Raw genomic sequence first — 22,533 nt, 5'->3', positions numbered from 1 at the left:
CACAAAAATACAAAGCATTCAAAAACGAAGCCCCAAGTGTCTCTTTGTTGGTCACTTTAGGCGAGCGAGCACAGTGTGCACTTCGTGGTATCTCGTCAGATCTGCCTGCCCAACCCAGACATCCTACCAGAGGGGCCATGGGGCATGGACGGCCCCCCACCGTACTCCCCCGTGGATATGGAGCAAACGCTGCTGGTAAGAAGCAAACATACACACACACACACGCAGACATATATATATATATATATATATATTTGCAAGACATTTGAGTGCTGTTGAATACACAGAGAAAACCTTTGTTCCTTTCATAAACGCTCCCTTTCAGCTGCAAATGATCCATGCAGCCGTTCTTCTCCCATCAAAGTCAAGCACGTCATTCAAAGAGCGTCTTCTATCCTCACAGATCTGCAGCATGCATACTTTTTTTCTTTTTCTTCTGACAGCTACCTAAAGATGCCTAACCGTTCTCTTCCCGTAGTTTGACATAAACGAAGGTGACAGCTGTGCAGGCTCATATGGTTTTCTATCTTCATTATTGTCGCTCTCGCTGAGTGGGCAGTCAGCCTTTTTTTTTTTTTTTTATGGCCAATATTGAGCCAGAAATTACAATGAGTTTAACCTCTTCAGAGAGTTTTGCCAAGAAAAATGCAGGATATGATTTTTATTTGCCTCTTAAGTGCTCGTCTTTAAACTACGGCAAAAAGATGTTTCGGAGCCGAATGGGGCGGTACTGTTTGGATTTTAAATAAAGTATAAAGTATAAACTACTGAGCATCATAGAAAATAGGCCAAACTGAGGGCTCGTCGTACCTGGACAATATGTAAGAAAATTATACACTTTTAAGAACATTAATAGAACTCTGATTGCATGAGTTTTCATCAAGTCGTCATTTTCATAGAACACTGTAGATTTTCCTAGAAACTCTTAAAAAGTGTCTTTAGTAGAGGAAAATAGATCTTTTTTTTAAATACAGAAGATCCTCTGGAGATGTGAGCTTACAGTATAAATAAACACTCAGAAACATTTTTCTAAATTGCAGCGATGGCGTTTTTAAAGGCTTTTTCCTGGAAAGAGACACAGCTAAACACAGAATATCTTCGATGGGAGAGAAAAAAAAGGAAAGTAAACAGAATTAGGAGCAGTACTTTAGTCAATGGCTGATTCCATAGAGTCAGGTGTAAACACTGCAAACATGGAATAAAACAAATAAAACATTTAAAAAAAAAAAAAAAAAAAAAAAACGGAAAACACAAAGGTCCTGGCAGCAATAATTGAACACAACAGGTGAATGTAGAGGAGTAAAATGTTTGCGTTGGTCTCCATGAACTCAGAGGTCACAGGAGATGTGGTGCAGACGACAAAACGGCGACATAATTCAACCGTCGTCATCTCACTCCGCTGCGTTCAGATTTAAAGAAAGACAAGAAACCAAAGCAGCTGCTGCTTACAAATTAACCTGTCAAGTGATTGAATGAACCAGTGCTTTCTGCCTTTCAAAATCAGTTTGTTGTGTTTCCAGAAATGAGCGTACGTTTTTATGTGCGCTGAACTGGATATAGGAAACATTAGCTTCCAGATAATAAATGGTCCTTTATTTCCTACAACTACGAATGCGTCCCCTGTGGACGCCTCTCTCTCCTCCCCCCCGCCTGAAATTAGTTCCTGCACCTCGACTGTAAATTTGTAAATATGACCAGTGGCTTGTTACCTCAGCCTATCATTAAAAAAAAAAAAAAAGAAAAGCTACACGGACTCTGTTCGGATGTAACAACCTCTAAAGTTCACTAGACTCCGTTACCGTTCATTAAAAAGCTGCCGCTCTGGAGGGCAGAGCACATGACTCACACTCAGCGCGGTGCGTAGGAGGCCTCTGATTATGGACACTTTAGGCACAGCTTGAGTCCGTGCTGAGCTTCGGGTCGATAACGGGACTGGGAGAGATCTACTGCGAGCGCGGTGGAAATGTGTGAACGTGCCACGTTAGCGTAGCGCCACAGGCAACCTCCACACGCCCATGTGTCGTTCATTCCCTGTTCCGAAAATGAGCGAGGAGGCTCTTGAATCGGCTACGCTGCTTATCGCCCTGCGTCCTTCCACGGCGGTTATGCTAATGAGGTCGTTCATCAATTACCTATCGCCAAAGAGCGCGTCATTGGAGTGGCCCGGTTGACTTTTGGGCATTATCGCTGGTCTTTGAGCAAACTGCCGCTATTTTTTTATCATTATCATGCAAACGTGCTCCTCCGAGTGTTAATTAGAACATGCCATTTGAATAAGGTGCCCTTGGTGTTAGTTAGCTCCTCGTGTGCTTTTGCTTTATTGTCTCCATCACAAAAAGAAGAACGTGTGCAGAAGGTGAAGAGACGCTTAAGACATCACAGTGACAGCAAGCCGAAGAAATGCTTAACCCATCCATATGCAATTACTCATAGTAATGTTTTTATTTATATTAATTATTTCAAAAATGAGCTAAATAGAACTGAGAATCGTGAAAATTTCAGGGTCCGTTCACACCAGTTCGGTTTGGTCTGTTTTAATCGAATTCTGGTTTGTTTGTGAAGACGACCCGGTTCGTTTGGGAAGGTGTGAATGCGCAACTGTACTCTGGTTCACTTGAAAACGCAGGTCTCAGTTCAGCTGAAGTGAATGTACATGTGCATGTCAGTGGGCATATATCACGCTTCCTGCTTTATTAGAGGCCGCTAATTATTCTTTGGTTTCAATGTAGAATATTTTATTATGCTGTATAATAATTAAGGTGACTACTTCACGTGATAGGCAAAATCTGTGAAGTAGTTACCTTAATTATTATACAGCATAATTAAATACTCTAGATTGAAACCAAAGAATAAAAACTGTTTTCAGGCCTAGGCATTTTATTTTTTAACAAATAGAACGCTTTCTTACAAATAACTACAGTAAAATAATCGTTTTAGTCAAAGTACAGTAGCGTAAATTGCGTATTTCTCTGTTCCTCTGACTGGGACGCTGCGGCCTCACTCCGCTCTCTCGTGTCTTCTTCTTCTGAAGCCTGTGGTGCAGGTGAGTTTTTTTCGAAAGAAGAACATAGATATCGGTAGTTGTTGTCGCTCTTTTTCCTTCTGGGCAAAAATATTTGCCAAAATTTGCCAATCTGCATTACGTACATTTAAAGACCGTAACATTATTGGCACACAGGTGGAGAAGAAGCGCGGAGACTGTTTAGCCAATCAGGATGCAGAACACAAGGCACTGTGAAAAGAAAAACTGCACGAAAAACTCCGCGAAGCAGCGAGGCCGTGAACGGTGAACAGCATTACAGCGAGGGTTCACTGTACAGCCAAAGAAGACGCCCAAGTGTAGAGTCAGACAGAGAAATGTCACGTTGTCTATTTATCAAAGACAAAAGAAAATCTCTGCAATCGCTAAAATCTCAGCGGTTTTAGCTGTAAATGTTTACATTTTGTGAGGAAGGAAGTTGCGCTCGTCGTCTTCAGAGGTTTTGGTGTCGTTTCCTTCAGTGGTTCTTGGTGCAGCGCCGCCAGAGTGGAGGCAGTGAACGGGTTTTTCAAAGGGTTTGCTTCGTTTCACACAGTGACACCTGAGTGAAGTTCCTTCTGTAAATCAGACAAAATTGGTGTCAAGCAACTCGACTATGTTTGTGCTGGTTTGTGCAGCAACATTTTTTTTTTGTTTGTGCTGCTTTGGCTTTGAAGATATTAATGAAAGCTTAAAAGGTCAAAGGTCAGCCAGCCCCTCCCCCCCACACACACACTTTTACAAAATTAAAATTTCATTAATATCTCCAAAGCCAAAGTAGCACAAACAAAAATCTTGGCTGCACAAACATCGTTGAGATGACTGATACCGACTTTTGTCTGATTTGAAGAAGGCGGCGGTGGTGGTGGTGGGGGTTTGACCTTTCATGACCTCTGGAAACATTCCTTAATATCTTTAAAAATGATAGCGGCACAAATGAAAACGTTTGCTGCACAAACATAACACGAATGTTTCACACCATTTTTGTCTGATTTGAAGAAGGTGGTGGGACGGGGCGACTTCACTCGGGTTGAGTGTACCAGACTTACCAGGCGTTGAAACACCCAGAGTCTCGATTCAGGGAAAGTTTGGGACTTTGACCTGAATAAATCTCTACAACATGGGTGAACTCCTCAAGTGTTCTCATCCTGGGCTTTCTGTCTTTTGTACAGGACTCCTGTCAGAAGCCCGCATGTTACGAGAAGACAGTCACACTAACCAAGGAGCCGTACGACTCCCTGGGAATGACGGTGGCGGGCGGCATGTCCAGCCGCGGATGGGACCTTCCCATCTACGTCACAAACGTGGACCCCGACGGCGTGGTGGGACAGGAGGGATCCATCCGCAAAGGTAACATCACCGTCTGCCAATCTATGCTTGAAAATGTTGTGATGTCACGGGCATTTAACTGTGTGCAATCACTCGTGACTGCTCTTATTTGTCGCGCTTTGTCAGATCAGTGAAATATCCCTGCGGGGCAGTTTGTCACGGATGAGCCTTTCTGTAGCGAAGAGTACAAACAAAGTGATCGATGACGACTTCATATGAAGCCCCATCGTCCAGCAGGAACCTCGGCTGCCTGTGTCGATCATTGGAAAAAAACAAAAACAAACAGAGAGTTGAAAACATGTCACAATGTAGGACGGCAGATTTAGCAAAATAGGTTTTTAAAAAAAAGTATTTTTCATTATTGATTTTTTTTTTCTTTCCTTAGTTTATGTTGCAACTGCAAACTAGACAAGGACAAATTAGCGCACGATCGCGAGTAGAAGGAAAACTAAGGAGAAATGTTTTAGCAAATAAAAATCTAACAGCCTTTTAATCGGATTCCTCAAAATGAAATGTAAACATTTTATTTAATAACCCATTTTTTCTTTCCACTTCACAATTTTGGACGAGGTAGTGTTGGTCCCCAGGATAAGATCAATTGAAACACATCTCCACTTTTGCTTACAGAAGTTGCGATGCTGTTGACCATATCAAAAATAAATGTACTTCATGGAAACACGGCAGTTCCGAAAAACATTTCATCTTTTCGATAAAAGGTTTTAGAACAAGGTGGTTTTTCGAGCCATTGTGAAAAGGCTTTATTTCTCAAAATGGCAGCAGAAAGACTTTTTTCACATCACACGTGTCGCATGATCAGGAACCGGATGTTACCTGTCAAAAGTAGTGGAGTTTTGATGGCTACACTGAGCCCTTTGTGACAACTGAGGGTGAAGAATCTGCAACTTCACATCCCAGAAGAACCTCTATTCTTTCCAGAAAAGCAGCCTTGAGCGACCCATCGAATTTGACGGAGTACGACTTTGTGGATGCGAGGACACCATCTATTTCTCCTGCATCCTGGCATGAAGAGTATATTCTATTTCTTTGCCGTGATGACGGTCTTGATTTCTTTGAGTAAGACGGTGTGATTTCTGCTGAGCACTGTCTGATCTCATGGAGGGGGTGTCAAGAAATCTGATATGTGTGTATGAGATCTGTCCAGGCTCATTGCAGAAAAACCGAGCATAAAAAGGCCTGAAGAGATTGTTGCAGCTTTGTAGGTTGATTAATGCTGTTTATCAAATGTGTATTCCCTATATTTACTTGATATGTAGTCCCTCTATTGATAAAGAGAAAAAAAAAGTTATAATGATGAACTAAAATCAAATAATCTATGGTTGTTAAAATGTAATGAATTAAAATGTAATGAATTGAGGTTTTACACAGGAGGAGAAATAACCCTTTGCAGCGACAGGAAGTGGTTAGAAGTCAGAGCGTGTGCGGATTCTCAGAGAGTTCTAAATATTCCTTAAGAAACAGATGTCAGACACGGCAGATTTATAAAAATAGTTCAGACTATTACTTAGCATGAGAGTTTAATTATAAATTTTATGATAAATTCTAGTTATCATAACATTATGAATGATTGAGAAATGTAGAGGAGGAGAACGGCTGAGTTGTGTGTGCACGGAGCTGCTGACATCCTGTCAGTTGCAACAGGGAGCAGCAACAGGAAGTCAGCGAAGGTGCTTGCTGCCGCTGATTCTCCAGTTTTTAAATAGAAACGAAATGTCATTTGTCAAGAAAAAGTCTAAGTCAAGAAGATGCTGGAGATTTTAGTTAACAATAAACAAAGTTATCTTTAAAATGAATCATTTAAGAGGAATTTATACTCAACAGTAAACTTAAAGGTTAATAAAATAAATATTCTGTTTCCAGCCTGCAGATAAGAAAGACTATCTAAATATTGTGAGTAATTGAATAAGATTTAAAGAGCAACGCTTTTGTTGATGTTGGTTTGCTTATAGTAAACATTTACTCATGTATTAAAACTGTAACTTTGATGTCAAGTAATTAGAATTATGGATTATTCCTAGTTTCTTTTCAGAAAACTTGTAGTAAGCTCACGTTAAGTTACAACTGATGAATTATGGATATTATAATGAATTGGTAGATGATGAATTGGAGAGGTAGAATAAGTTATAAATGTGATTTGTACTCTGAACTTGAAATGGTGGAAGGATGCAGCTGCCTGTGAAAGATCAGAGGAAGGGCGTGAGGTGTGAATGGAGCAGATCTCGGGTTGCAGGTGTCACAAGTGCATTAGTTCAACACGTGGAAAAAGAGACACGTGGAGAGTTGGGGCCTGGATGGGACCATGGGTTGCGTCAGAGGTTCCTTGTCTTGGTACACTCCCATGGAGAGAGAGAAAAGAAAGGTATAAAGCCACGAGTCTGAAGAAACACGAGGTTCTTCGTCTCCGGAGCTGAGGCTCAACACAAGAGCGGCAAGAAGACCAGCAGAGGATTACGCCGATGGAACCAAGGAAAGCGAGACTCACCTCACTCTGGATTAACAAGGCGAAGATCCACCGACCCACTGCCTTGGTTCCTCATTGGATTTCCCTACTCTGCACTCGACCCAACGATCTCAAAATACATCGCACAGACTTGGGGAATTGAACAAAAGTCACAGGATCGATCAAGAGCTGTTCGGTTGGATATAACAGACAGTTCACCTTATTTCCATTCCGAGGAAGGATTTACTTTTTTAAAGATAAAGATTCCGATCAAGAGCTGTTCAGTTGGATATAACAGACAGTTCATTTTGTTTCATTTCCAAAAAAGGATTAATTTTTCACGGTCACAAGTGGAAGGATTCTAACCAAGGACTTCTGTTGCCGAGATCCAATTCCATCTGGGTAGGAGTATGAGTTTGCTGCACCCCACAGCCTTATTTGATAGAAAGATGACAGTGTAGGGAGATTATTAGGAAATAGTTAAATTGATCTAAATTTTATTGATTTTCTTTGTATGTTAATCTCAAGTGAATTCTGTATGCCTGTCATTTACCCTGCTAAAGCTTGCTTAATAAACGCATATAATATAAAATTCTAATCAGGTTGTGGACCTTGAAATTAATTGAGTCATTTGAATCAAAGTTCTTCTATTTATAGTAAAACCAGTATACACGATTCTAGTAATGTGGTGGCTTCAGACTTTCCTTTGGTGAGTTTAAGATGATGGCCTTGGGACTTGATTTTAATCCTAGTCACTAAAGATTATCCAGCCGTTAACAAGTACTCGTTACATTTTAGAAAGAATACTGCCGTTAACAGAAGTGGTTATTGAAACTATGCAGTTGTGAGGGCTACTCGGCTGACCGTTTCCTAACTTAAGAAGGCCATAACTTCTGGACGAAGGTAGTGAGAGCTGGACGAATTTCTTTCGCCACCAGTTTAAACAGATTATCTCAAAGATCTTGTTCAGGGTAAGACCCTGGTCTTAAGAGATTTTCCGGACCTGTTAGACAGAGAACTGGTCAGTAGTCAGCCCCGAGGAGTTGAGAGGAGAGGGCGAGGCTGGCTATTGCGTAGTAACAAACATGGCGTCCCTGGGTGGGCTCAAGTCCAACGGAGTAGGAGAGCCCCAGGTACTAAGTCAGTGAAAACAGATGTGTGATTCTGAATAGCTCGCTTAGTGGCTAGCTCTTAGGGAGAAGAGTTAGCGGTGACTGGCATCGGCCGTCAGTCACAACCCTTGCAGTAACTGTATGGCGTACAGGTGAGGGAAAGCTTCTACTGAGGATAGATGACTAGATCCAGACAGTGAAGCCAGTAGCCAACCCAGCCTAGATCCATCCCTGCTCGATAGCGCTCAGAGAGGCTTTGGAGGATAGGCAACTCGAAGACAAAGAACAAGAATGGATACTGAAGAAGAAGATGGATGCTCGAGAGTTAAACCGATGCCAGGAAATCGACAAGGACGTGGCTCTGGCCACGAGGGAGGCGAATGGAGTAGAGGAGGGGAGCAATTTATGCTCTCTGAATCCCAACTGCAGAGAACTTCAGTGAAGCTGCTGCTGCTTGGTGATGGATTCGATACATGGACCAAAGTAAACCAGCGTATGTTTTATGATCATCACTACGCACTCGAGCGGGACAATCTACTGGGGTTGATGAAACTCCTGGTGGGCACCCAAGGCATCTACAGCTGTTCCAAACGGGACCATGGCACTCGGTTGAGTGTAGTTTCGTGTCCGGTCAAGGTCAGCAAAAAGGGTGAGGTCAAAGCCTGGCTGAGATGGATTGCTGACCTGCTTGAGGAGAAAAAGGACAACGACATAGAGCGATCTACAGCCCTTCTGAGAAGTACGACAGCGTGGTCAAGACAGCGACCCTGGCTGCTGGGGTAGACGGGATACTGGTGAACCCTAGTGCTGAAGGAGTTAATCACTATACTGAATGCCGTGAGGAACTGGAGCGGCTGGACGCCTACAAAAAGGAGAAGAAGGAACGAGAACCAGCATCAGCCCCGGCTGCGAGAAAGGAGGATTCCGACGTCGCTGAGGCTCCATCCCGTTTCCCGACTAGGACAGGGACCCCCGTCGGAGAGCTGGGATCAGCGGACATGGACTTAATCGACCTGATCATCGACCTGACCGCCGACGAGGAAGAAGGACCATCTAGACCGGCTCCGTCACCAACCCAAGGACGTCCTCGATCAGCACGCCTGGAAGAAGCGGAAGGAGCATCCCAGCGGAAGGTTGAGGAGGAGGGGATGGAGACGGCTGCGATCGACTGGTCGTCGCGAGCCCAGCGGTCGAGTTTCCCGACGCTTCACAGCACGGAGAGGAAACCATCGGCGCCACCACGACATCAGGAGGAGAGCAGCTCCGACGACGCGGGGGACAACACGGACGAGGAACAATGGGGAGCCTACAGACCAAGGAAAAAGACCCAGAAGTCGGACATCTGGAGGATGTCACAAAGTCTGGCCCCACTGCCGGAGAATCATCTGTGTCAGGATGCAGACCGGTCTCAAGGTGCTTCAGATCATCGGGAGCCCGTGGGATGTCGAGGGTGATGGACTGATCGTGTTCACCGACTACAAGTATAAGATTCACAACCGGAAGTTCCGAGAGGAACTCAGACAAAAAGCTGGAGAAAGTTACCATCAAAAATCACTGCAGCTGGAAGCTGCCAGAACCACTGTGACTAAGGGGAACGTATTCGTTGTAAATGGATATAATCTTCCCTATGGTGCAGTGATACTAGTCCCGATCGACGCGTACAAGAAAGGGGATAATCTTGAAGACTACCGGAAGAAGATTTGGCGCGGCCTCGAGCGGGGATTAGTGGCTGGCAATAATGAAGGAATGAGACGAGTTGTGGTGAGCGTGCAGGGACTAAGGCCACCACATCTGCCAGGGGACACCGCCCAGTCAGTTGCGGAGAATGGGGTGGTGACCATAGCCAAGACCAACAGTCATCGTTTCGGGTTCAAGGAATTGGTGGTGGTGGTCAACCCTTGTCTGCACCGACTTCAGATGGAACAAGGGGTGCAGATGCTGGCTGAAAAAGAGGAACAACGCCGTGTCGAGCACTCCCCGCCAGAGGCTAAGAAATACCCACTGGCAATCCAACCAAACCCGCCTCCAAGTACTTTTCAGGCGGGTAAAGAGACGATGGTGGAGCTTATCAAGATAGAGCTGAGGGCCTCATCGGATGGAGCAGAGCCCCAAGCAGCAAAGTACATCAAAGAGTTCACGTTTGAAATAAGACACAGTGGACTGGAAGAACTCAACGTATACAGAATGAAGAACGAACGGCAAGCTGACAAGGACGACGGACTGATGAGACCAGTCAAGATCCAGCCACTGAACTCCCGCCAGAGAGAACCTCTTCGACAGCCGCAATCTGAGGACGTCAGCGACTCGGATGAACGAGAGGAGCAGCGGAAGGAAGATCTTCCAGCGGTGGAGAAAGAAGAGAAGCGACCACGAGCGTCTTCACCGACCGAGGCCGCCTTCAGCTGGAAATAAGCCGCTCGAGGAGAACGTTGGGGAAGAAGAAAGAGGCGGAGATGGTTGATGTCAAAAGACCCTTCGAAGGATATCTGAAGGATGTCTGGCCTACAGTAGTGTCCGCTACTAAATACGAGGGAGCCAAGAAGCTGTGGATTACCAGTGTGACTACGGAACCGATGACTGGATCGGAGTCTGCACAGAACCACTATGAGAGGTTGGTGTTAGAAGACATGGATGATGAAAAATCCCAAATCAGGAGAGCCAGAGGACAACTCGACAAGGGAAGCCGGTTGGAGCCCCTTTGGCGCACACTTAAACAAACCGTTTCCCCGGCGAGATATGTGAAGGTGCTACGTAAGGTGACTAAAGGACGGAGAGGCGAGTTGGTCTTCGTGAAGCTGCCTGTGAGAAGCACCACGGTCGCCCAGATGGACACAGCAGTGCAAGGATTTGACCTGGAGCAGCAGTACTACGAGGAAAGACGGAAGAAAGGGTCTGGCCAGCCTGCAAAACCACCTAACAAGGCAAGTGTGAGACCATCAGCTAGCTTCCAGAGTAGACCATTCCAAAAAGGAACACCAGAACCGCAGGGAAAACCAGTCATCCAACCAACACCCTCAAGCCAGCCGAGGAAAGGCCCGTTCATGTCATATGAGGATTATAAGAAATTGAGCCCAGAACAGAAAATGGCCCTCCGTGAGTCCCGTAAGGCCGGGACCGGGAGGCCAACAAAATAATGGAGTCCAGGTCGCGGGTCATTCTAGAGAATGCCTACTGGAAGGGGGATGAAATCTACGCTAAAGTGGATGGAGTGCCCTATCTAGTGGACACTGGAGCAGAGGTGTCTATGACCCGCAAAGACCTAGAAACAGCAGGACACCTAAAGGTTCATTTTGCCAATGGAAAAGTAGAAGAGACAGCATTTACTCAAAAGGCAAACTCGTCTGGCAGAGGTTGCCCCAGGGATACAAGAACTCTCAAATGTTTTCCAGTCGGCCGTAATGGAGGTACTGGGGGCGTGGGGGCAACAGTCTACATAGACGAGGTTTTCATTGCTGATGACACCGAAGAAGAACACCTAGCGAAGCTGCAAACTGTGGTCGAAAACCTCACTAAGGCAGGTCTGAAACTAAACCTCAAGAAATGCCAATTCGGACAGTTCCAGGTGAATTATCTGGGTTTCCAGGTCACGTCAGACTTAGGACTATCAGAGGGATACAGAGAAAAACTGATGAATATTCAACCCCCTCAATCAGAAAATGAATTGCAGAAAATATTAGGATTATGTAACTATGTCAGAGATCATGTCCCCAACTACCAAAAGTACGCTAGACCATTGTATACGTGTCTGAAGAAAAATGAAGATGAAGAGAAAGGAGAAAAGAGACTATGGGTTTGGACAGCAGCTAATCAACAGAACCTGGAAGATTTGAGAAAGGCGATCCAAGCAGCTGTGAGACTGACGCCTAAGACTGTTGAAAGTACGACAGCAACAAATATACGGTGGGGAAGAGGGGAAGACATCTTGCTAGACCCAGAGATGGAAATTGGGCCTGCACTACCCACTAAGAAACGACTACAAGAAACACATGAGAAACCAGAACAACCAGAGGGGATACTCTACATCTACGGATCAAGAGAAGGGTCCGAAAAGACAGTCTACTGGGAGTTATCCTGAACAAAGACGCAAAGGAAGACGCCTACAGGAGGGAAGAGCCCCTGGTAGCACCCAAGTAGGGGAAGTGACAGCAATGTTGGAAGGACTGTTGGAGTTGGTGAAAAGAAGAATTAAACGTGCCGGATTAGTAACAGACAGCTATTACTGCGCTCAAGCCTTTAAAGAAACAGCTAAAGGCAAGCCAGTGGCACATAAGGACTTGTGGAAAAAGATTGCCGAGTTAAAGCTGCAGCTGGAACTCGAAGTTGAGCATCAACGAGCGCATAAGCAAGAGGAAGCTTATTGGCGTGGGAATGAAGAAGTGGACTGTTAAGTCCAATAGTGAAAGATGGACTTTGTCGGTATCGAGAGGTGGGACAGTACTCCCAAAGGTTGGAGAGTCCCAGAGAATGCAGGGGATGAGGTCGTGCGGAGCGGGCATGAGGCCTCAGAACATGCAGGCGTGCGATCTACCCGTGGGGAGCTGGAGGAGCAAGAGCTTTGGATCCCAGTAAAGAAGGTCCAAACGCGTGCTGAGGGACTGCGAAGTGTGTAGTCGATACAACGCAGGTCACCGAGGGCAGCGATTGGACGGGTTGACCATCAGGAGCACAGGAAGAAGAGGTGAGACGTTCCTCTTAGTGCTGGTGGATTCTATGTCGGGATTTGTGACTGTAAAGGCAGCCCGGAGAGCAAACGGCAATAGTGTTGTCGGCATGCTGGAGCAAGTGTGCAGTGCCCTGGGAATCCCGAAAGAGCTGCGTACGGATAATGGGAAGCGTTTCCGTAATGCACAGGTTGATCAATGGTGCCAGACATATGGGGTGAGGCGAGTTTATTCACCACCATATAACCCCCAGGCCAACGGGGTGGTGGAACGCACCATAGGATTAGTGAGGAGCTGGATAGCTAAGAATGCTAACACCAACAGCTGGATCACCAAAGCAGTGGAAATGGGGCAGGCCCTGGATGACAGCAGCAGAGCCGAGAGACCAGCCCCAGCGATGGAGCTCAACCAACGGCCCTTCATCATGAAGGAAGTGGGGCGGAGCTCCAGCGACAAAAAGGAGAGGCTGACGCCCACGGTGCCATTCCGAGTGGGACAGCGCGTGTGGGTCAGAGGAAGAGATCAGCCTGTGAATGCAGCAGTGAAACCCAAGTTTGAAACAACAGACATAGTCAAGCAAGTACTGGATAGGAACACAGTGTTGCTGGAGAAGAAGGGGATCCAAGGAGCAGCTCCCTCCAGTTCCTGACTAAAGAGAAACAGAAGCCGGTGAAATGGCCAGTGAATCATGTATCACTCCACCCTATCTCGGACTGGCCACCGTAGAGGGGGTGGTTGTAATTAGAAGAACAGCTTCAGGGATTTGGGCAGGAAGAGCCCTGAAGAAATTGGATTGGGCCAAAAATGGAATCCTGTCAATGGAGAAAGAAATGCTGACGTGGAGTGAAGCTAAGAACTGCTGCCCTGTTTGTTTAATGGCCGATCGGCTCCCCACCATCTGGGAAGGACCGGGCCGTGATAAACCCAGGAGACAGGAGGCAACAGCAAGAGTACTGGATTCCCTCCCTGTATCTCCGGTCACCATTTTGAACAACATGATCTGCGGGAATTGCAGGATAGGCTACCTGCCCCGACTTACAATAGTGGCCCAATGGGGATGGCGGGAGGAGGAACTAAAAGGATGTCATTGTATGTGGGACGGAAAAGAACTGTGCTACTGCTCCGTCTGTGATGATCAGATTGAGAGTGGAAACGTAACACCAACGGGACAGGCTGAAGGCTGGCAGGTAAAGAGATACTACAGCTCCCTACGCTTTTACAGAGCAGGTGAGGATGCACTATCGAATTATGAGAGCCCCATACCATCAGTCCATTGGTTCTCTGGACCATCCGCCCCAGAAGGGCCAATGGGGACAGACGAAGGGGTGTGGAGAAGAGCAGAGGGGCCCCATGACGACTTGTGGGCGTCTGTCTATGCTGCCTGGCCATATGACCCCTCCCGGACGCACGTACCGTCCCCACCAATAGGCACCCAACATACCCCAGTGATCTTCCGGGTATACCGGCATCCGTTGAGTCACCTTGCCGAAGAGTTAAATCTACTCCCGGATGACACCAAAGTGCAGGCTGTCAACGGGGGCTGGACAGGCCCTTGGGAGCTGACTACCTGGGCACATCTGATTCTGGAAGTCATCAATGACTGTACCATCCCAGCAACAGACCTACCAAACGTGCCAAAGGAGAGTGGAGTTCGCGCTTCGAACTTATACTACTACACTACCGAACTCGACGGATGGGGCAGTAGTGCTGGGAGACCCAAGGAGAAGTCCTCCCTTTTCTGGGTAGCAGCAGAGTCTCATTTTAGCGATGGAGTACTGCAGGTTCCTGGGGTGTGGCTCACAGGCGAGAACGCCCTCCGACTTAAGCACCACCCGTCAAGTTCAACTGTCGGTGCGGATGGTTGTTATCCCTTATAAGGGGATCTACTCGGTTGGAGCAACAATCAAGACGGTGCCAGATGAGCAGGTTTATGCCACCATGTCATGTGCTGGACCGGAGCCACCTCATAAGAAAATTAAAACCAGTACCTGGCAGATGCTCACCTCCACATTACCATGGAAGAAGAAAAGTCAGAAATAACGGATACACAGGCAAGAGGAGAGCAGTCGTCAAGACCAAAGGTCAGCAGAAAAATAGAGGACTAGACGGAAAAATATTTTTGGAAAAGTAGGAGATGGCGATGTAAAGATGTCGAGACCATGGCACAGCATGCATTACTTGCCCCATCAGAACCTCCGGTTTGAGGGCGGGAACCTGGCCCCCTCCAACCAGGCTCTCAAGAAGATCTGCGAAAAACCAAGTGAGGCAGACCCTGGAGAACAACTGACTCATCGAGCGACAAAACCAGAATGGAAGAAGTCCGCCTGAAAAGAATGCCTACAATACCAAATCTGCCTGCTGACACATCAGATCCCGAAGACTCTGATGACAACGACGACGACTCGGAAACCTCTGAAGGACCCTCGCTACGGATAACGACTACGAACATGGACAAATCCCTTTGTTGCAGAAGTTTGCTGCCGCTTTTAGCTCTACTGATTGCTGCTTATTCTTTTTGCTTTGCGTTGCTGAATATTCGAGATTTTTTTTTTTTGAGGCCTCCTTCCTTCCAACATCCTGAAGAAACGACAGTCGTCTAGCGAAGGTTCCGGTGAAAGAATCAGAGCGATCCAAGTTCTCTTCGACATTCATCACCTAATGGGGGAAATTAAAACTCCAAGGAGGGGGTGTCAAAAGTAGTGGAGTTTTGATGGCTACACTGAGCCCTTTGTGACAACTGAGGGTGAAGAATCTGCAACTTCACATCCCAGAAGAACCTCTATTCTTTCCAGAAAAAGCGGCCTTGAGCGACCCATCGAATTTGGCGATGCGACTTTGTGGATGCGAGGACACCATCTATTTCTCCTGCATCCTGGCATGAAGAGTATATTCTATTTCTTTGCCGTGATGACGGTCTTGATTTCTTTGAGTAAGACGGTGTGATTTCCCACCCAGGGACGCCATGTTTGTTACTACGCAATAGCCAGCCTCGCCCTCTCCTCTCAACTCCTCGGGGCTGACTACTGACCAGTTCTCTGTCTAACAGGTCCGGAAAATCTCTTAAGACCAGGGTCTTACCCTGAACAAGATCTTTGAGATAATCTGTTTAAACTGGTGGCGAAAGAAATTCGTCCAGCTCTCACTACCTTCGTCCAGAAGTTATGGCCTTCTTAAGTTAGGAAACGGTCAGCCGAGTAGCCCTCACAACTGCATAGTTTCAATAACCACTTCTGTTAACGGCAGTATTCTTTCTAAAATGTAACGAGTACTTGTTAACGGCTGGATAATCTTTAGTGACTAGGATTAAAATCAAGTCCCAAGGCCATCATCTTAAACTCACCAAAGGAAAGTCTGAAGCCACCACATTACTAGAATCGTGTATACTGGTTTTACTATAAATAGAAGAACTTTGATTCAAATGACTCAATTAATTTCAAGGTCCACAACCTGATTAGAATTTTATATTATATGCGTTTATTAAGCAAGCTTTAGCAGGGTAAATGACAGGCATACAGAATTCACTTGAGATTAACATACAAAGAAAATCAATAAAATTTAGATCAATTTAACTATTTCCTAATAATCTCCCTACACTGTCATCTTTCTATCAAATAAGGCTTTAGGGTGCAGCAAACTCATACTCCTACCCAGATGGAATTGGATCTCGGCAACAGAAGTCCTTGGTTAGAATCCTTCCACTTGTGACCGTGAAAAATTAATCCTTTTTTGGAAATGAAACAAAATGAACTGTCTGTTATATCCAACTGAACAGCTCTTGATCGGAATCTTTATCTTTAAAAAAGTAAATCCTTCCTCGGAATGGAAATAAGGTGAACTGTCTGTTATATCCAACCGAACAGCTCTTGATCGATCCTGTGACTTTTGTTCAATTCCCCAAGTCCGTGCGATGTATTTTGAAATCGTTGGGTCGAGTGCAGAGTAGGGTAATCCAATGAGGAACCAAGGCAGTGGGTCGGTGGATCTTCGCCTTGTTAATCCAGAGTGAGGTGAGTCTCGCTTTCCTTGGTTCCATCGGCGTAATCCTCTGCTGGTCTTCTTGCCGCTCTTGTGTTGAGCCTCAGCTCGGAGGCGAAGAACCTCGTGTTTCTTCAGACTCGTGGCTTTATACCTTTCTTTCTCTCTCTCCATGGGAGTGTACCAAGACAAGGAACCTCTGCACGCAACCCATGGTCCCATCCAGGCCCCAACTCTCCACGTGTCTCTTTTTCCACGTGGGCGGTTGAACTAATGCACTTGTGACACCTGCAACCCGAGATCTGCTCCATTCACACCTCACGCCCTTCCTCTGATCTTTCACAGGCAGCTGCATCCTTCCACCATTTCAAGTTCAGAGTACAAATCACATTTATAACTTATTCTACCTCTCCAATTCATCATCTACCAATTCATTATAATATCCATAATTCATCAGTTGTAACTTAACGTGAGCTTACTACAAGTTTTCTGAAAAGAAACTAGGAATAATCCATAATTCTAATTACTTGACATCAAAGTTACAGTTTTAATACATGAGTAAATGTTTACTATAAGCAAACCAACATCAACAAAAGCGTTGCTCTTTAAATCTTATTCAATTACTCACAATATTTAGATAGTCTTTCTTATCTGCAGGCTGGAAACAGAATATTTATTTTATTAACCTTTAAGTTTACTGTTGAGTATAAATTCCTCTTAAATGATTCATTTTAAAGATAACTTTGTTTATTGTTAACTAAAATCTCCAGCATCTTCTTGACTTAGACTTTTTCTTGACAAATGACATTTCGTTTCTATTTAAAAACTGGAGAATCAGCGGCAGCAAGCACCTTCGCTGACTTCCTGTTGCTGCTCCCTGTTGCAACTGACAGGATGTCAGCAGCTCCGTGCACACACAACTCAGCCGTTCTCCTCCTCTACATTTCTCAATCATTCATAATGTTATGATAACTAGAATTTATCATAAAATTTATAATTAAACTCTCATGCTAAGTAATAGTCTGAACTATTTTTATAAATCTGCCGTGTCTGACATCTGTTTCTTAAGGAATATTTAGAACTCTCTGAGAATCCGCACACGCTCTGACTTCTAACCACTTCCTGTCGCTGCAAAGGGTTATTTCTCCTCCTGTGTAAAACCTCAATTCATTACATTTTAATTCATTACATTTTAACAACCATAGATTATTTGATTTTAGTTCATCATTATAACTTTTTTTTTCTCTTTATCAATAGAGGGACTACATATCAAGTAAATATAGGGAATACACATTTGATAAACAGCATTAATCAACCTACAAAGCTGCAACAATCTCTTCAGGCCTTTTTATGCTCGGTTTTTCTGCAATGAGCCTGGACAGATCTCATACACACATATCAGATTTCTTGACATACCACTGACGCAAACTACGATGACGAAAACAACAGGAAGTTGTTTTTCCTTCCACTCAACCTTCTATGTCCATAGACATAGAAGACATAGTGTGACAGAAAAAATTGCAACAGCAACAGAGATAACCACAGCTGTGATCAGATTGTTACACAAAATTCATTCAGGCTGAGGCTGAAATCTGAACATCAAGAGCCAACATGCAAAGACAAATCCCAGACAGGGCCTACAAGCATCTCATTTCTCATGTCAAGATCATGACGCGTTTTAGTGACGGGCGAGTCATTTATTCACCCTATTATTTTAATTGCACTTCTCGTTTGATGACGACATCAGCAGAGTATCAAAAAAAGGTTTTGCAGATGGAGGCATGGGAGTGGCAGGTTTTCAGGACAAATTCTCATTCCAGCCATCCAACTTATTACTCAGTCTGAAGCTTTGTTTACGGGACGAGCGAGACGAATATTGCATAAACAGTAATACGAGGACGTCATGAAATTAGCAATCAGTCTGTTGCTTTGTGTGCGCTTCAAGGTGCACATTACCGCGTTCATTTGGGACAGACTGCAGCAGCAGCTGTCTCTGTGTGCTTATGAAAGATGTTTGTGCATTGTAACGGCGCATCCATTTGCATTTTCTCGCAGGGCAAATGTGCCCTTTGTGTTGCTTCCTAGCGAGCCGGTCCACACCGTCCATCTTTGCATCACTTTCATCATTAGCAGGCTTTTTTAAAAGCCCACAGCTGGCCTTTGGTTTCGTTGTCTTTGTGGTCCAGATGCAAGAGTGATGAATATTAAGCAGAAAGAAGATGAGGCCCAGACTATGATGTCTCGCTCGCTCTCTCAAAAAAAAAAAAAAAAAAATGGCAGTAACCCTACGCCGAGGATAAACCGTGCCGTCAACCCTCTCCCCCGACCCACAGGTGACATTCTGCTGAATGTGAACGGCATGGATCTGACGGGGGTGACTCGAGGCGAGGCGGTGGCCAACCTCAAGAACACTTCCTCTCCCGTCGTGCTCAAGGTCCTGGAGATGCGTCCGCCCGACGACAACCCGCCGGAGTTCACGCTGCCGCCATGTCTGACGTCGTCGCCCACAGACAGCACCAAGAGCCCGCTGCCCAACGACGATTACTCCCCGCTGTGGGTCTCATGGCTGCAGGTACCCAGGTGAGCGGCCCTCCTGTGTTTTCTGTCTTCGCCTGTCCATTTTTTATTTATTTTTATTTTTTGGTTTCCGCAGCTCCATAGCGTCCTCTTGACCTTCGCCAGCTGGCGCACGCTGACGTTTAGACAGAAACAGTGGGAAACAAACGCTCATTATCCATTTAAGGCAGTTTTTAAAAATATTCGATACTTATAAGTCACTAAAACCTCTGGGAACCGAAGGGTTTTAAATAATACATACAAGGTTTTGTTGTAGTCATGGAGACAGTCTTGCACTGACACTTGTGTGGAATAAAAGAGGGGATTCAGTGGTGCAGCTGAAAGCAAAGAATAATGTTTCCTTCTTCACCTTTTTGTCATGCTTTTAATGTTGGTTTTCCACATTAAAAATGAGAACAGTAATAATAATAATAACGAAAATACCTTAGAGCAGGGGTGTCAAACTCATTTTCATTTTGGGCCACATCTAGAACAAGAATGTTCTCAAGGGTTTGTTGTGCCAGAATGTATCATATTCCATAAAAAAATGGTTACATATTAATAAGAAGCCATCTCTACATTCGATCGGTTCATCTTAAAACTCAAATAATGTTCTTTGCAATAAGAACATTATTGCAAAGAATGTTCTTTGCAATAATTATTGCATTATTGCATTTAGCGTCTTCCCACGTTGATCTGTCCATCTAGGATTTTGTGATAGTTTTTTGTGATTTCGAAATACTTGCAAAGAATTCTGCAATATTTCCACTGGGGTATGACTTTAAACATGACTTTTTGTTATTCTCCATGTCGGTAACTTGACATCAAGTAAGGCCAAGATGGCAGTGTTGTAGAAGTAAGAGATACTGCCACCTACAGGCGGGGGTAAGCATTCACTTACACCCAATGTTTATGATTTTTTGTGGAAAACCTGCGATCAAGTAGTGCATTAGCACACAAACAAAAAAAAAAGTGGGGATCCGGAGGGATTGATTGACGTATTTTGGTGTCTGGAGTTTGGAGGGCCACGTAAAAATCCATGACGGGCTGGATTAGGCCCCCAGGCCTCGAGTTTGACATGTGTGTCCTAGAGTTTGTAGTTCCAATGTGGCAAACGGTGGAAAAATTTTGGTGTTTAAGCCGTGAACTACTGAAGTGACGGTCTTGGCTTTATTACTCTTCCCGCCGAATACAAATTCAGGAAGGTTGTACAGTTTGTTTGTAATTTAAAGGTGAACCTAAGAGATTAGCGCGCTTAATCTCCTTCTTGGCCCATGCAGACATCTCTACTGCTGCAAAGACATCGTTCTGCGGCGGAGCACGTCGGGCAGCCTGGGCTTCAGCATTGTGGGAGGCCAGGAGGAGGTCAACTGCAATCAATCGTTTTTTATCCGCTCCATTGTCGAGGGGACGCCGGCCTACAACGATGGCAGGATAAGGTATTCAGCAAGTGCTATCTTACAGACGTCTGTCGTTTAGAGCTGCAGTATTACATTTTATTAGGAAAATAAGTTTTTTTTTATGTATATATGTGTTAAAACTGTTACCATGTTGTGACAGTATAATAGGGGACAAATAATCTGTGAAAAAAAAAAAAATCAAGCTTGTCTTGGTCAAAAACAACCAATCATAGCCAGGAGGAGGATCTTAGCATTGTCAATCAAGCTTGTGTAGGCACTGCTAAATGTGCTGATGGCTGAGAAACAACTTATTGTTGCAAGAAAACCGTTAAGCCACAGTCATCGGTGGCCATGTTAACTCCAGTGCATACACAAGCATGATTGCCAGCACTAATTGCTGTCATGATTGACCGCCTCCTGGCTCTGATTGGTTGTTTCAGACCAAGTGGTGTTTTTATGAAAATAGCTCTGGAATAAGGCAGAGGAGCTTGTTTTATTTATTTTTTTCACAGATTGTATTTCTCATACCATACTGTCACATACGCACGCATGATTGACAGTGCTAAAACCCGCCTCCTGGCTCTGATTGGTCTGTTGTAGTTCGCACTGAGAGAAGGCAGAGAAGCTCAATTTTCCATCTAATATTACTCTGTAACGACATAGTAACAACTTTAACAATAAAAGACATATTCCTTTTAGAAAACTTACATACTACAACTTTATTTAAACTTTTTAGTTGACGCCGAATATGACACGGTAAATTAAGCAAAGGTTATTAAACAAAGGTTTGCGGTTTCTCTCTTTTTATTTTTTTATGAAGATGCGGGGACATCCTGCTGGAGGTGAACGGGAAAAGCACGTGGGGGATGACTCACACGGCACTGGTTCGTCTTCTGAAGGAGCTCCGAGGCAGAATCACCCTGACCATCGTGTCTTGGCCGGGCAGCCTGCTGTAAACGGCGCTCCCAAGCCATCCGGTACCGCTTTTATCGACACTGACCGAGGAATGTGGAAGGCAGAGAGCTTTGGACCGGCCGACCACCCTAAGCTCGCTGTGTGGGAAGAGAAGTTCAGGACGGCACCGCAGACGTCTCGCCGCAGACGGGCTGCCGGGGGACTTTGCCAGGACTTTGCAGGAGGTGCAGATAAGAGACTGGATTGTGACCAGGAGGTTGGCTCCCCCCTCCCCTCCCGGAAATCCTGAACTGGAGCAGATCCGGGCCGGACGCTTGTCTTGCTTAGAGGACACTGACCAGCGTCCAGTGAGTCGGGTGGGAGGACAGAAAGGAGACACGACTCGTTGCCAATTTCAATAGATATATATTAGGATAATGTGTCAAGCTGGACTCACATTTCTTTATGTAAAATGTTGGGTGTCTAAAAAAAAAAATGAAAGAAAAATCAAAACAAACAAACGTACCAAACCAAGCACTTGCAATATGTTTCTTTTGTTTGTCGTATGGCCTTTAAACGTAGGCTTTATTCTGTTTGTGCCGACAGTGGTTGTCATCTTCAAGACGCGTTGCCAAGTAGTAGTCTGTGAGGTTCTTTTGGGGTTTGGTTTTTTTTTTTTATGTTGTCTCAGAAGCTGTTGGCTAAGTTATTAAAACCCCTGGCACAGAAAATGTATGAGAAAAAAAAAATCTATGTCTTCGTAACTTAACACATAACATTTAAATAGGAGATTTTGTGGAGGCCTTACTAATTTTCTTACTTTCAAGAAGAAAAAAAACCTGACTCGGTTTCCGTGTATCAGTGGAGGGCCTGAGGTCTGTCTGCTGTGGTTCTGTCTGTCACGCTTCGGCCTGTGTAGTATATCTGACGATGGTACATTTGGTAAAATGCTCAATAAACTCGTTTAAAAAAAAATGTAAAAAATTAACAGTTACTTTTTTTTGTTTTGCCAGCGAGGCTTATATACAGCAAAACAACACAACACCATAAAACTCAGGCTTGGAGAATATAATGAGAACAAATTCATCTTCACATGCAACTTAACCTGAAATGCAAAGGGACAAAGCTT

At 44.8% G+C, this 22,533-nt stretch overlaps 1 protein-coding gene across 3 annotated transcripts in view; it reads left to right on the top strand.

Moving 5' to 3' along the window:
• lnx1 (ligand of numb-protein X 1) overlaps positions 1-22,531 on the top strand; it is a 61,185-nt gene extending 38,654 nt beyond the window's left edge. For 2 of the 3 annotated variants that reach the window (XM_044129140.1, XM_044129141.1), the window contains exons 7-11: positions 61-195; positions 4,192-4,369; positions 18,888-19,134; positions 20,391-20,549; positions 21,331-22,531. In XM_044129140.1, coding sequence (XP_043985075.1) covers positions 61-195; positions 4,192-4,369; positions 18,888-19,134; positions 20,391-20,549; positions 21,331-21,466 — 855 coding nt within the window. In that variant the 3' untranslated portion in view covers positions 21,467-22,531. The remainder of the gene's footprint in view (positions 1-60; positions 196-4,191; positions 4,370-18,887; positions 19,135-20,390; positions 20,550-21,330) is intronic. The other variant, XM_044129142.1, reaches the window with a different exon arrangement.
• The last annotated feature ends 2 nt before the right edge of the window (positions 22,532-22,533 follow it).

This window comes from Gambusia affinis, linkage group LG10 (assembly GCF_019740435.1).
Source record: "Gambusia affinis linkage group LG10, SWU_Gaff_1.0, whole genome shotgun sequence".
Taxonomy (NCBI): Eukaryota; Metazoa; Chordata; class Actinopteri; order Cyprinodontiformes; family Poeciliidae; genus Gambusia; species Gambusia affinis.
The sequence above is the reverse complement of the archived record's forward strand: the minus strand, read 5'-3'. Positions and strand labels throughout refer to the sequence as shown.